This window comes from Echiichthys vipera (genome assembly GCF_963691815.1).
Source record: "Echiichthys vipera genome assembly, chromosome: 10".
NCBI lineage: Eukaryota > Metazoa > Chordata > Actinopteri > Perciformes > Trachinidae > Echiichthys > Echiichthys vipera.
This window is the reverse complement of record NC_139835.1, coordinates 29,586,271-29,601,961: the sequence shown is the minus strand read 5'-3', so window position 1 is coordinate 29,601,961 and position 15,691 is coordinate 29,586,271. Positions and strand designations below refer to the sequence as shown.

The following is a 15,691-nucleotide window of genomic DNA, read 5'->3' as shown; positions in this document are numbered from 1 at the left end:
TTAGGGTACTGTCACCCCCTCCAGGCCCGTTTGTACTCACACTACCTGGGCCTCGGAAAATGAATCAGGTGTGTTAGAGCAGAGAGGAACCTAAACCATGCAGGACAGTGGCCCTCCAGGAGCAGGAATTGCCCACCCCTGATATAGATGCATAGATTATGGATGGATTTACGGGTGGGGGAGGGGTGGTGGTGCTTCCCTCTTTCAGCTTAATCCTCAGTTCATCTGCATCGTTCCTCAAAACATCTGCTTATCTTTGTCGTTTTTGTTGATCTATACCAGGGCTGCCCAACCCTGCTCCTGGAGAGCCACTGTCCTGCATGGTTTAGGTTCCTCTCTGCTCCAACACACCTGAGTCTGATGCTCTGCTCGTTATCAAGCAGCTGAAGGTTGTTACAGGTTAGGAAATTGTTAGACTCAAGTGTGTTAGAGGGAGAAACCTAAGGGCGCACTCACACTGTCCTTCCGTACCGTGCCCAAACAGGTTCCACAGGTAAAGTCTGGTTCCTTTGACCAGTGTGAGTGCAACCTCTCCGTGCATAACCGCGTCACGCTTGCCGTCCACGGCCCGTTTGGGAGAGGTGGGCTTTAGTAAAGCACGCTTGCACATGTACGAGCACGAGCGTGCGCACGTGTACGAGCACGAGGCCTACGGTGGTTCTGAGGTCATTTCTTGTGCGCCTGTTGGGACGTAGAAAAAAGAAGGAGGGACCATGCGCGGACATTTAAAACAATGGCGGCGAAAGGTTCACGTTGGTGTGATGCGGAGGTGGAGTGTTTACTGCAGATTTGGTCGATGAAAAGATTCAAAAACAGTCGACAAGACGCACAAAAACTCCGAGGTCTACGGAAAGATCTGGAAACAAAGCCACGCATCGCCATGACGTCATCAATGCGTGTGACGTGTTACGGCGTGATGACGTATAGGCAGCAAGAAGCATTCTCCGAGGCCCAGGTAGTGTGAGTACAAACGGGGCTGGAGGGGGGGACAAGGACCCTAAAGCACGGGGCACGGGACGGAGGCACAGTGGGAGGGCGCCTTAAAACATGCAGGACAGTGGGCCTCCAGGAGCAGGGTTGGGCAGCCTTGATCAATACAGTGTGTGTTGTTGTCTCACCTTAGGGTGATCAGGTAGTCTCCAGCGTGACTCTTTTTAACTCTCCTGATGATGAAGAAGAAGAAGAAGAGGGAGGATTTACTCACTAACGACAGGATCGAGCACTGATGATCCTAAAGATTCAAACGTCGGACACCGTTCTACGTAAGAGTAAGTGTTTGACCTGATCAGCAGCGAGATGACGTCCTCCTTCTGCAGCAGCTCGTAGTCTCCTCCGGAGGTCAGGGGTCGGCTCAGGTCGGCTCTGGTCCAGGCGTACCGGGGGAACGGGTCTCCAGCGATTGCGCAGGACAGGAGGACGTGTTGACCCTCAACGGCGCTCACCGGTTTGGGTTTGGTGATGAACCAGGGCTGCACGCCGTCCTGGGGCTCTGCCGCAAAAACACAATCGTGATTATGACAGAAACCACACACATATATTTCCGCAAATTACATCATTACGTTTCACCACGATTGTATTTTTTATGATTTTACATGACAATTAAATTGATTGAGGGGATTTATTGAGTGTGTGTGTGTGTGTGTTTGTGCAGCTGTCTTTGTGAGGACCTCCGTTGGCCGGTCCTCACTTTTTCAAAGGCCTGTTTGGGGGGTTAAGACTTGGTTTTAAGGGTCAGGTCTGACTGAGGTTTAGGTCAGGATTAGGGTTTAAGTCGGGGTACGGTCTTTAGTGGTGATGGTTAAAGTTACAGTAAGGGGTTAGGGAATGCATTATGTTATGAGGGTCCCCACAAAGTCAGATGTTCAAACACGTGTGTGTGTGTGTGGTTACCCTCCACGGTGAGCCGGGCCTGGGTGTGGTCCTCTCCGTACTGGTTCCAGGCCTGGCAGCTGTAGGTCCCGGTGTCCTCGGGGAACACCTCCTGGATCAGCAGAGTGCAGCGGCTCTCCTCCCTGAGGAGCTGGAAGTCCTCGGACTCCGTCACCTCCTGCCCGTCGTGGAGCCACACCACCTCCGGAGGGGGGTGACCTGAGGACCAGGACCACTTCATCAACACAACCTACAACCAGGGCTGTAAACCAACCTTTTTGCTCGACTGCCAAGGGGACCCGTAGTTTAGAGAATCTACCGACAACTACATTTCTTCACCGGCTTGTAGCTGAGGTCTTGTACCAAAGCATCATCGCCACCTCTCTGCTATTCATTCATGCATCTTATACCACCTGGGGTCGCGGGGGGGATGGAGCCAATCCCAGCTGATGTTTTGCTATATCACGCATAATTTATTGTACGAGCACGACCATCGGGACAAACATTTACCCGCCCCGTGGCGTGGAGCCCTCCAAAATGAAGTGGTGACTAGTCAACAGCCCTGCCTACAAGCAATACTCATCAATACATGAACGAATCCATCAGAGTGAGTCTTGGTCCTGGTGTCGAGGCCTGATCATCTCTTTTTCTTATGTAGAACGTGCTGCTACAGCGCTGTTACAGTTATTCCCCGGCTGCAATGATGGTGTATGTCCAAACAGGCGCACAGGAAATGACCTCAGAGCCGCCGTAGGCCTCGTGCTCGTACACGTGCGCACGCTCGTGCTCGTACATGTGCAAACGTGCTTTACAAAAGCCCACCTCTCCCAAAGCGTACCTCTCCTAGGCGCGGTACGGTTGCACTCACACTGGTCAAACGAACCAGACTTTAGCCGTGAAGCGTGCTCGGGCACGGTACGGATGGACAGTGTGAGTGCGCCCAAGTCCAAGTCCATTACCAAAGTTTTGCGTGCACAGATCATTTCCTGCGCTGCGTTCTTCTTCACCACTGGATAAAGGTGTCCACTCTACTTCCCCGTGTCGTTGTGGCGTCTGTTCTACCACACGTCACATCCAATCAGCAACCGGGCTCCTCTGGGGCGACAAAAACGGCGCCGCTCCCCCACAGGGTAGAAAACGAGCGACTCACATGCAAATTAGCGGCATTCGGCGTGATACACCCGCCTCAGTCCGGGTATTGGACCCTAATGGAAACGCACATAAGTATTCAGAGAGACAGCGTGATGAAATAATGTGCATTTCCAACATTAAAGCGTGTAAACGTGTTCTGAACGGACGCCAAAACACGAGTTTGAACGTGGAAATGAGCAGAAAACGGGACCTTTAAATAAAACGACTTATAAGGACAGAAGTGCTGAGTCGTTTGAAATCAGAGGAAACGGTTTCGATGACTGACAGCAGGTAGCAGCAGACCTGATCCTCACACAGCTTATATGGAGAAAAAGCCTCTGTGGAAAATCATTATGTAACACACACACACACACACACACACACACACACACAGACAGACACACACACACACACTCGGCTGGGTTCATAATATGGAGCCTTCAGCTATAGTTCACTTCTATACGACTTGATAATCAAGTCATTACTCAAACCCAGTAACTGCTGTCGGATCAGTGGAACAAGAAAACACACACACACACACAAACACACACACACAAGACACACACATACACACACACTCGGACCCGTCCTCAGTAAATCTGTCCTCATCTCATCTCCAACGTCTCTCTGGAGATCTGACAGGAAATACCACACACACACGCACACATGCACACACACACACACACACACACACACACGCACACATGCACAAGAGGCATAAAACGACCGCAAAGAGACACACAGCGACCACAAAGAGACACACAGCGACCACAAAGAGACACAACGACCACAAAGAGATACACAACGACCACAAAGAGACACACAGCGACCACAAAGAGACACACAACGACCACAAGGAGACACACAGAGACACAAAAGGACCACAAAGAGACACACAACGACCACAAAAGGACCACAAAGAGACACACAACGACCACAAAGAGACACACAACGACCACAAAGAGACACACAACGACCACAAAGAGAGACACAATGACCACAAAGAGACACACAACGACCACAAAGAGACACACAACGACCACAAAGAGACACACAACGACCACAAAGAGACACACCGTACCGGTTAGCTCCGTCGTCATGGTAACTCTGCTGCCGTCCATCACCTTCAGGTCGGCGAGGCGGCGGGTGAAGCGCGGAGCCTCGCACGCTCCTCTGACCTCGGTGACCTTTGACCCGCGACCCTGAAGTCTGCCTGCAACACGACAAAGAAGAAGAAATTCACACACGGGTTCATTGTTACATCAGCGGTTTCTGCACAAATTCATTCATGCGTGTTGCGTTGCGTTCAGAAAGGCCCTGAATGTGAATCACCCGGTGAACGCCATCCGCGCTCTGGACGCCCTCGGCCTCCAGTTTGTGTTTTATAAAGTTCAAGTACCTCGGGATCTTGTTCACGAGTGAGGGGACGATGGAGCGTGAGTTTGGCCGGAGAATCGGAGCAGCGGGGGCGGAGCTGCAGTCGCTCTACCGCACCGTTGTGACCAAAAGAGAGCTGAGGAAGGCAAAGCTCTGGATCTACCGCTCAGTCCTGGTTCCTACCCTCACCTGTGGTCATGAAAGCTGGGTCAGGACCCAAAGAACCAGGTCCAGGTCCAAGCGTCTGAAATGTGTTTCCTCAGGAGGGGGGCTGGAGTCTCCCTTAGAGAGAGGGGGAGAAGTTCAGCATCCGTGAGGAACTCGGAGTAGAGCCGCTGCTCCTTTGTGTTGAAAGGAGCCAGTTGAGGTGGTTCAGGATCATCTGGTAAGGATGAACCCTGGGCGCCTCCCTAGGGAGGTGTTCCAGGCACGTCCAGCTGGGAGGAGGCCTCGGGGAAGACCCAGGACCAGGTGGAGAGATTAGATCTCCACACTGGCCTGGGAACGCCTCAGGATCCCCCAGTTAGAGCTGGTTAATGTGGCCCGGGAAAGGGAAGTTTGGGGTCCCCTGCTAAAGCTGCTGCCCCCGAGACCCGACCCCGGATAAGAGGCTGAAGATGTGAAGAATTCTGCATTTCCCACGAAGGAAAGACGCAGTTAATCGTGTTTCTTGTTCTAAATGACGGACGCACGACATGGCGTTCGCCGTCAAAAGTTGCACTTCCTGCAGAAACGAATGATCCACCTTTAAAAAATGTGCTTCTACTATTTAATACAAGAAGAAGAAGAAGAAGAATTCCCTTTGTTTATCCAACACACACACACACACACACACACACACACACACACACACACACACACACACACACACACACACACACACACACACACACACACACACACACACACACACACACACACACACACACACACACACACACACACACACACACACACACACACACACACACACACACACACACACACACACACACACACACACGTCAGAGCGAGGGGGCTGCCAGTGGCTCAGCGCCCCGAGCAGTTGGGGGTTCAGTGCCTTGCTCAACAGCTCGGCAGTGCCCAGGAGATGAACTGGCACCTCTCCAGCCACCAGTCCACGCTTCATTCATGGTCCACACAGGGACTCGAACCAGCCGAGTCACCTATGGACTGAGCTACTGCCCATGAATCGTCCCAGACGTTGCATCTTCTATGTGCTGTTTTTATTGTCTCCATGACAACGGGACATATTTTATTTTGGGCCCTGCGACCGGGCGCGTGTTTGACCACGACGGACATTTGCACCAAGAGAGAACTCAGAATCACGTCGACATTTGGGACGACATCGTGTCGTGACTCGACCCACAATTAGATACAAACAATCGAAAAGTGTTTGTTCGATATTTCAATTGTTTGTTTTTGAAGATGCGTTCAAGTCCCGTCGGGAAAAATCTAAATCGAGTTCTTTTCTTTCTTTCTCGTGTAAATTCAGGATCAGTGTGTACATTATTAATTATGTGTCTCCACTCTGGCATGCCTGATATGTACACAGAGCAGAGCCTGTTTACACACACACACACTCACACACACACACACACACACACACTCTCTGACAGACTGTGTCTTCACACTCACGTGCACACACATGTTAACACACACACGCGTTGTGAGAGAGAGAAAAGGAAATCCAAACTCCATATATGGAGAAGGACGAGGGAGGATGTCTCTCTCTGACACACACACACGCACACGCACACGCACACGCACGCACGCACGCACACGCACACACGCACGCGCGCACACACACACACACACACGAAGTCCATTAATCCACTTTAACAGTTGATTCATGTTTTGCACGGTGTCGTTTCGTGCAAACTGCCAACGCCGTCCCGACCAATCACAGGTGAGCTGTGACATGACGAGCCAATGGGAAGACTCGTACTCTTAAACATTTAAAGAAGCAGCTCGCAAACAACAAAACAAACCTCACAGAACGTCATTAAAACACTCACTATTACAAGTATTATTAAGAGAATGCTTCATTATTCTCTGCAGCTCCATCACTATCATTTGTTTGTTTGTTTGTTTGTTTGTTTGTTTGTTTGCAGCATTAGAGAAAAACTTTGCGTGTTCCTGCTGCTTTCGGGGCAGATGTGGGTCAGTGGTCAAGTGGATTGTCCTCCAGTCGAGAGATCGGCGGTTCAACCCCCAGCTCCCCCTCTCATCATGTCGAACTGTCCCTGAGCAAGACACTGAACCCTGAATTGCTCCCCGTGCTGCTCATGGGTGTGTAAATGTGGTGTGAATGGTCAGATTAGATGGGCTGTAGATGTCAACTGCCATCAGTGTGAATGTCTGTGTGAATGTGACAAAGCGCCTTGAGTAGTCAGAAGACTAGAAAGGCGCTTTATAAGTACATTTACCAGTCATGTGGTGTTGGAAACAACTGGAAAAGTGAGATTCCGACTCACTCATTCTCACGTATTAAAGTGTAATTACGGCGTAAAATCATCCCAGGACTTACACTCATCAAGAGAGTCGCTAACAGCCGGACGTGGCTAACAGTGGTAAGCTCGGGGCAGCACGGTGAAGGCATTCAAAGGTCTTTTTTAACCACTAATGCTGCTGAAAATAACAGCAAACCTCTGCAGCTACGCTGTTGGTGCTTTGTTTTGTGTGTAGGGACTCTTCTCATGCTGCTGCAGAGGTTTCATGGTCTTTGTTTGTTTGTTTGTTTGCAGCATTATAGAAAAACTTTGCGTGTTCCTGCTGCATTCGGGGCAGCTGTGGTTCAGTGGGAGAGTGGGTTGTCCTCCAGTCGAGAGATCGGCGGTTTGATCCCCAGCTCCCCCTCTCATCAAGTCAAACTGTCCTTGGCAAGTAACAACTATTAACGGAGAAATCCAGGAGAGTCTCTAACAGCGGGACGTGGCTAACAGTGATTAGCTCGGGGCAGCACAGTGAAGGCATTCAAAGGTCTTTTTTAACCACTAATGCTGCTGAAAATAACAGCAAACCTCTGCAGCAGCATGAGAAGAGTCCCTACACACACAACAAAGCACCAATGGGCTCCTTCCTTTGGGATTGACTTTGGTAATCCACTGTAATGGACTTTACTATGAGAGGAGCTGGTACAGGGGCCAGTAGGTAAGTCTTTAAAACACTCTTTAATAAACTCTGGCTTCACTAACTACGCTGATGACGCTTTGTTTTACACTTACACCTATTCATATCATCACTTTATTGTTTATTTATTGTGAAGGTTTTATCCTCGTCTTCTATATAATTATTATTATAATATTATTATTATTATCAGGGCTCCTCCCTGAGGCCCGAGTACATCATTTAGTTTCCTTTTATGTTCTTTAAATGACAATAAACTTCCTTAAACTCCTTCAAATGTAAAAGTTAATACAATATAAATGTAAATACAAAGTAAATGTAAATGCATCAGACTCATTTTGCTTATTTCATGTGAATATTTCCCACTGTGCAGCGTTTAAACGTTTAAATGTGAAACGTTAAATAAACTGCTCGTCTTTGATTATGTGAAAGTAAAATTTGGATTATTGCATTTTTATTTTCATTTTTACTCAAAAACCACAAACATACGTTATAATGCTATCGTGGAATTTCTTATTTATTGAACGTTTACAATATATTCTTAATAAAGTCAAAGTAAAGGCCTCCATATACTTCTATTATAATGAAAATAATAATTACAATAAAGTGGTTTAGTTTGATTAAAGCTCCTTAAAGTGTCCAACTGACCTTTTATATCCTGGAGAAATGAATCAAGTAGCAATAAAAACGATGAATAATGTTAATAATACTAATAAAGGCTTTATATGGATCATAGCGTGTGTGGAAAATGGGGGATGAGTTAAACTGCACAAATAAAGATTAGAAAAACTAAGTTATATGTTCTTACTTTCACACACGAGTGTCCGTCGTGATGTATTGTTAATTAACGTGATTGATGAGAGACTCTTTACGAGAGGGACGTAAACAAACGGACTCTTCTCACAAAACTTTATTGCCCACACAAGGACATCTGGTCCGAGGGTCGAGTGGGTCAGTCTGTGGGAACCTCCTGATATTTCCCTGTCTGTGTGTGTGTGTGTGTGCGTGTGTGTGTGTGTGTGTGTGTGTGTGTGTGTGTGTGTGTGTGTGTGTGTGTGTGTGTGTGTGTGTGTGTGTGTGTGTGTGTGTGTGTGTGTGTGTTCGTTCAGTCCGGGGATTTCCTGCTGCAGGAGGATTTTCTTCCCTCTGAATGATTTTCCTTATAAAGCCGTGACGACGACGATGATGATGATGATGATGATAGTTTCTGCTCTTCATCGTGGTCGACACACTGATTGGCCGGCGTTCAGCGTCCGCTCTGATAAACCCGCTCTACGCTACACACTCACGGTTGCGGACTCATATAACAGGAAGTGAGGTCTTGTAGTTCGGCTGTCGTAATTAAAAGGACGGCAGTTTCTGTCCTACTCTCTTTCATAACTCACTCAGTTTAAAAAGCGTATTATATTCTCATCAATCATCATTTTGTCCCTGTCGAGGTCACGGGGTGGGGTCGTGGGGGGCTGTAGCCGATCCCAGTTGACATCGGGCGTGAGGCGGGGTCCACCCTGGACAGGACGCCAGTCTATCACAGGACACATAGAGACGAACAGAGAGAGACAACCATTCACACCTACGGGTGATTTAGAGTCATCAATGAACCGAACACCTGCACGTCTTTGGACTGTGGGAGGAAACCGGAGAACCCGGAGAAAACCCACGCAGACACGGAGAACATGCAAACTCCACACAGAAGGGCCCCGGCCGGGATTCGAACCAGGCACCCTCTCGCTGTGAGGCAACAGTGCTAACCACGATAGCACTGTCGCCCTTGTAATAATCTAATACCCAATGGAAAAATCCTGTTGGCTTTTTGTTGAGGGAACAAGGGCGATGGTAACTTCAGGGTCGACAAAAAGACGTCCCTTTCAATGGAGACAGTGACTAAATCTAAATATATAAATAAGTTCCTGGTTGATCAGTTCTCTGAGTGTCCACTAGGGGCAGGTTTCATAACAGAGCAGTTTCTCATTGAGCCCCATGTTAAACAGGCCGTTTACACAGCATCATTAAACCTGTTTAAGGACAAAAGAACATTCTAGTCTGTGTGTTTAGCTCAGATCTCCATGGCAACACTAAGGGGGAGGGGCTAGTTTTTATTTTATCGGAGGTTAAAGTTTATGAATAATTAGGGGCGTTGCCTCTTGAGTGACAGCTAGCCTCTGGCCCTCACTTCTCCTCTGAGATTAACGTCAGCCAGATGGACGTACGCCCCTCCCCCCAACGTCACATACATGCCCTTTTTTGGTCAGAGGAAAAGAGGCGGAGTCAAAGTCTGACAAGATGGAGACTCCCGTAGGCGAGGACGACTGGATCAAGTTGAGAGAACGGACCTGACGGAGACGCTACGTCCCTTTCTATTACAGTCTGTGGTCACGTCGGGAGCCACAGTGACGTTTGTGCCAAATTTGAAGAAATTCCCTTAAGGCTGATGTCTGACGTTACAGTTCCTGTTTACTTTCCCCAAATGACAGATGGGGCAGGCCATGATCGCCCACTGTCCTCTCAGGGGCAGCAGCTTTAGCAGGGGACCCCAAACTTCCCTTTCCCGGGCCACATTAACCTGCTCTAACTGGGGGGTCCTGAGGCGTTCCCAGGCCAGTGTGGAGATCTAATCTCTCCACCTGGTCCTGGGTCTTCCCCGAGGCCTCCTCCAGAATGAACTTGATTAAATTTGATTAATTTGAATGACCTCTGACCTTTGACCTGGACTCTGGCGCTGCTCTCCGCTTTGCCGTGACGATTCTCAGCCATGCACACGTACACGCCGTCATCACGGCGGGATGCGTTGTGGAGGGTGAGCGAGGCCACGCCCCCGACGTATGAGGACCGAGCACCAGCCGGAACAGGACTTCCTGAGGGAGGAAGAAGAGACTTCATCATCATCATCATGTAAAAGCAACAAAACTGCATCGTCTGCGTACAGTTTGAGTTGTTATTAATATAAAAAGCAGAGGACCCAGTACGGAACCCTGAGGGACGCCCATGTCAAAAATATGATATATTTGCAATATTTACATTAAATCTTGACACATATTTAGTCTGAATGCGTATTTTAAATAATGTTTGAGGGGTTTGACAATGACTTCCTGTCCCGTTCTGTTTCCATGGTAGCAGCCAATCGCGTTGGGCATTGCTGGTTGCCAAGGTTGACTGTTGTTGCTATAGAAACAAGGAATAATTTTGAGTTGAGAGCTCATGGACTCAAACTTCAGATGAAGACTCGCTAACGTTAAACACTGTTGTAAATGAATTGATTAGTCGTTCCCCGTACGATTCATCACTTGACACGACTGCTGGAGTTATTCTTTGTTGTTGCGGCGACGATCTGGAGACACAAGATGGCATTGTTCCGCTCATTCTCCACATTCAAGCTTAAAGAAACATTCCCACGTGTTTTACATGTTTTCAGAACAGCAGGTTCAAACATGAGCAGCTGATCTGGAAACACACACACACACACACACACACACACACACACACACACACACACACACACACACACACACACACACACACACACACACACACACACACACACACACACACACACACACACACACACACACACACACACACACACACACACACACACACACACACACACACACACACACACACACACACACACACACACACACACACACACAGGATTCCCCGGCCGATGCCCTTCTTGGGTCGGCTTCAGCTTTTCCGTGTGTGTGTGTGTGTGTGTGTGTGTGTGTGTGTTCACTGCAGCAGCATGTTTTGTCTTTATATGGTTTTCCAGCTCTATTACTCGTTTAACGGCCGTACGAGAGTCTCTCTCTCCCTCCCTCCCTCTCTCTCTCTCCCTCTCTCCCTCTTCCTCCCTCCCTCCCTCTCTCCCTCCCTCTCTCCCTCTCTCTCTCTCTCCCTCGTTCACAGCCTCATTTAAACATTTGATTCACAAAAAAATTGGTGAATATTGTGTTTTTTAAGGCTGTTGAGTGACGTAAAAGAGAGATTTCCATATTTAGTGAAACAAAAACCCCATTTATGTTTTGATCGTGCAGCTTTTATGTTTGAAGTTTTACGATTTTATCTGTAAAACCTTAAACACGAATATTAAACCTGGCTTTATCCGATGTTTCGTCCCTTTGAGTCGTTTTCTTTTTAGTTTCTTCAGACATTAAAATAAAGAATCACGTCTGCACCCCTCTAACTTTATTTAACTTTATCTAAAATCACCATGAAACATTTATAAACTGATGTTGAACCTCTGCAGGAGTCACACTCTGACACACGTCTTTTCTTAGAGTCGGCCATGTTGTTTTAAATAAACAGCAAAAGTTCAACGTGAACTCTGACGTTTGAATCAAAGTCGATCCTTTAAACTTTAAACTTCGCTGGTTCAAGTCCCTGTGTGGAACATGAATGGGGCGTGGACTGGTGGCTGGAGAGGTGCCAGTTCATCTCCGGGGCACTGCCGAGGTGCTGTTGAGCAAGGTACCAAACCCCCAACTGCTCGGGGCGCTGGTCACTGGCAGCCCCCTCGCTCTAACATCTCTCCATTTGTTGCATGTATATAGGTCCTGTGTGTGTGTGTGTGTGTGTGTGTGTGTGTGTGTGTGTGTGTGTGTGTGTGTGTGTGTGTGTGTAACATGATTAATAATAAGAGTGTGAAAAAATTCAATTTCCCCGTTGTGGGATAAATAAAGTTCTTCTTCTGCTTCTTCACACTCCTGTTTAATCTTTGCATTTCACTTCATGTCTTCTTTAACAGGGTTTGTGTTTTAAGTGTGTATTTACTTAATAAACACATTAATTAATGAGTTAATTTCATTGGTTTTCACATGTTTACCTACAGAAGAGCTCCATGTCTCGTCTCAAACACGTTCTGTGACTCTGTGCTGCCGCCTGCTGGACATTTGACCCCAACACACTCTGCTTTCCTCAGAGCAGTGGTTCCCAACCCTTTCCTTAAGGGACCCATATTTATACCTGTGTAAACTTTGGTTTCTTTTTGACATTCTCCGCAGTCTCCTCTACCTGACGCTTCGCCATCTCTCCCTTAGCTCCGCCTGAGGCGTTCAAGTCACACGCACTCTGTTCCTCGTGATATAGGCCTCGCTACTTTATTTATATTATATATTATATATTTCACCTAACAAACTTTATTTAAACACACTGACCGTTGAGCAGCCAGCGGACACTCGGAGCAGGTTTTCCCTCCACACGCGCCTGCAGGCTGATGCTCTGACCCTCCGTTACCCAGCAACCCTGCAGCTCGCTGAGGAAGACGGGGAGAGACGCGCCTGAGGGAGACAAACATGTGTCGGTTTGAACAGACGGACAGACAGACAGACAGACAGACACGTGTACCGCCCCAGTACTCATTATTTCAGAGGTTTTTAATGACCTTGGCACGTGACCTCTAAGGCCTCCTGGTCCAGAGGAACGACCTCGAACCGCACGTTGGACCCCGACACCGCCCTCCTCACAGCCCTGAAACACACGGACACGGTTCGGTGTTTACAGCTCTGGGCATGACGTGACCACACCAAAGCTAATGTCACACCCACTGGTGTTAGCTTGGTGTTCAGACTGGTTCGTACCTGCTGCTGTCTGAGCTGCTCACCGGCTGCTGGACTGAACCGGTGTGAACTGGATCTGGACTCAGGACTGACCGGACCTGCAGACAGACAGAGAGACAGACACTTTAAAGTCACAGCAAACAGAAGTCTGCGTGTTTTATTACCTTTGTTATTATTAATATTATTAATACATTGATGTGATTCTGACCTGGGAAGCTGCAGTTCTCCTCTCAGCCACCAGAGGGAGCTGTACGGGAGGTCTGCTCCTCCAGGTGGAGGGCGCCAGAGACGGGGGGCTCTGCTGCTCCTTCTCCCTGGGTCTGGGCTGCTCGGCCTGGGAGTTGGGACCACCGTGTCCACTGGGACCACTGAGCAAACGAACCAGAGCAAACGAACTTAGTGTGTGTGTGTGTGTGTGTGTGTGTGTGTGTGTGTGTGTGTGTGTGTGTGTGTTGTGTGTGTGTGTGGTGTGTGTGTGTGTGTGTGTGTGTGTGTGTGTGTGTCTCTTTGTAGTCGTATTGTGTCTCTTCCCGGTCATTTTGTGGTTATTTAGTGTCTTATTTAGTCGTTTTTTTGTCTCTTCGTAGTGTGTGTGTGTATGTGTGTGTTCGTGTGTGTGTGTGTGTGTGTGTTTGTGTGTATGTGTGTGTTCGTGTGTGTGTGTGTGTGTCTGACTCACCTGGACGAGTCATCAGGAGCCTCTGAGAGAAGAAACCGCACAGAAAAATAATTCAGTGTTTGTTTTATTGTGAAAGAACCTCGTTAACATGTAAACATCCTGGGCTCTGATTGGTCGGCTCACCTTGGACGTTGAGCGCGGCGGTGGCGGTTGCCGTTCCGGCGGCATTGGTGACCAAACATGTGTAACTCCCAACGTCCTCGGCGCGCACTTCCTTTATCTCCAGGAAGTGAAGGCCAGCGCGCTCGTACATACTGACCCGCCCGCCACACTGGAGCTCCGCCTCCGCCTGAGAGAGAGATCCGCCCACCTTGTACCATGTGACCCGGGGCTGTGGGCGTCCCGTGGTCTTGGCGGTGAACTTCCCGGTCTGGCCCAGCTTGGCGACCACGCGGCCCGGTTTGGTGATGAACTTTGGCGGACTCTCGCCCCAAATACTCGGCCTGCCTTCCACCGCAGAGCGACACCTGGGGGGTCATGGGAAATGTAGTTTCTGTTTCTGTACGTTCGTTACACCAGGACGCGTGAAAGGCTCCGTTCACACCGCGGATCCAGTGACCTGAGTGTGATTTTGCCGCTCATATGTGACCGACATCTGAGAGGAGGAGGAGGAGAGGAAGAAGAGGAGGAGAGGAAGAAGAGGAGGAGGAGGAGGAGAGGAAGAAGAGGAGGAGTAGGAGGAGGGGGGTGAAGAGGTGGAGGAGGAAGAAGAAGAGGACAAGAGGAAAAAGAGGAGGAGGAGGAGGAGAGGAAGAAGAGGAGGAGTAGGAGGAGGGGGGTGAAGAGGTGGAGGAGGAAGAAGAAGAGGACAAGAGGAAAAAGAGGAGGAGGAGAAGGAAGAGGAGGAGAAGAGGAAGAAGAGGAGGATGAGAGGAAGAAGAGGATGAGGAGGAGAACAAGAGGAAGAAGAGGAGGAGGACAGGAAGAAGAGGAGGAGGAGAAAGACAAGAGGAAGAAGAGGAGGGGAGGAAGAAGAGGATGAGAGGAGGAGAAGGAAGAGGAGGACAAGAGGAAGAGAGGATGAATAGGAGCGGGAAGAGAAGGAGAAGGAAGAAGAGGAGGAGAGGAAGAAGAGGAGGAGAGGAAGAAGAGGAGCGGGAAGAGAAGGAGGGGGAGGAGGAGGACAAGAGGAAGAGATGAGGAGAGGAAGAAGAGGAGGAGAGGGTCCCCTGCTAAAGGTGCTGCCTCAGCGACCCGACCCCGGATAAGAGGCTGAAGATGAGATGAGATGAATCCCGGTTCCCGTTGCCATGGTTGCTCCCGTACACACCGTTGTGGCGTGATGTCATCATCCTGAGCCCTGAACCAGGACCTGGAGTCATGACTCTAAAACTGGTCCAGGAAAGAGAGAGAGAGAGAGAGAGAGAGAGAGAGAGAGAGAGAGAGAGAGAGAGAGAGAGAGAGAGAGAGAGAGAGAGAGAGAGAGAGAGAGAGACGAGAGAGAGAGAGAGAGAGAGAGAGAGAGAGAGAGACCACAGAAGAAGAACTCACCCTGTTCTGGTGGAGGACGGGAGGACGTATCTGTTCCCAGGATGCTCTGCAGGAGGAAACACACGACAGAGCGTCAGAGGAGACTTTTCACCGCAGGTTCACTCTGTTCACACCGAAGGAGGAACATCGGGCTTTTGTTACCGCGCACCTGCAAAAACCACCTGACACTCAGCACGCGCTCATCACCAGGACCAGTAAACTCCACCGCTGCTGCTTACGTTACTGCGGTTTCTGTCACTTTACTTTTATGATATTTCAGATTTTATTATTTATTTTAAAACTGTATAGTGTTTTTATCTCGGCTATACTGTAAATGAGGTTTAGATTATTAGAAGTATCAGTTGTATTATTAGTATTAGTAGTCTTATTAGCAGTATTATTAGTGGTATCAGAAGTATTATTAGTATTATTAGCAGTATTAGTAGTATTATTAGTAGTATCAGTAATATTATTAGTATTA

The 15,691-nt window shown here is 48.7% G+C and overlaps 1 protein-coding gene across 1 annotated transcript in view; it reads right to left on the bottom strand.

Annotated features, from left to right (window-relative positions):
• The window catches only part of mylka (myosin, light chain kinase a), a gene marked incomplete at its 5' end in the record, with an annotated part of 58,085 nt that overhangs the window by 39,704 nt on the left and 2,690 nt on the right, over nt 1-15,691 (bottom strand). Inside the window, 12 exons of the mRNA XM_083921102.1 lie at nt 1,119-1,163; nt 1,282-1,489; nt 1,891-2,088; nt 4,082-4,213; nt 10,206-10,361; nt 12,660-12,782; nt 12,887-12,972; nt 13,083-13,159; nt 13,270-13,429; nt 13,741-13,762; nt 13,864-14,207; nt 15,232-15,277. Of these exons, the coding sequence (XP_083777228.1) occupies nt 1,119-1,163; nt 1,282-1,489; nt 1,891-2,088; nt 4,082-4,213; nt 10,206-10,361; nt 12,660-12,782; nt 12,887-12,972; nt 13,083-13,159; nt 13,270-13,429; nt 13,741-13,762; nt 13,864-14,207; nt 15,232-15,277 (1,597 nt within the window). The remainder of the gene's footprint in view (nt 1-1,118; nt 1,164-1,281; nt 1,490-1,890; nt 2,089-4,081; nt 4,214-10,205; nt 10,362-12,659; nt 12,783-12,886; nt 12,973-13,082; nt 13,160-13,269; nt 13,430-13,740; nt 13,763-13,863; nt 14,208-15,231; nt 15,278-15,691) is intronic.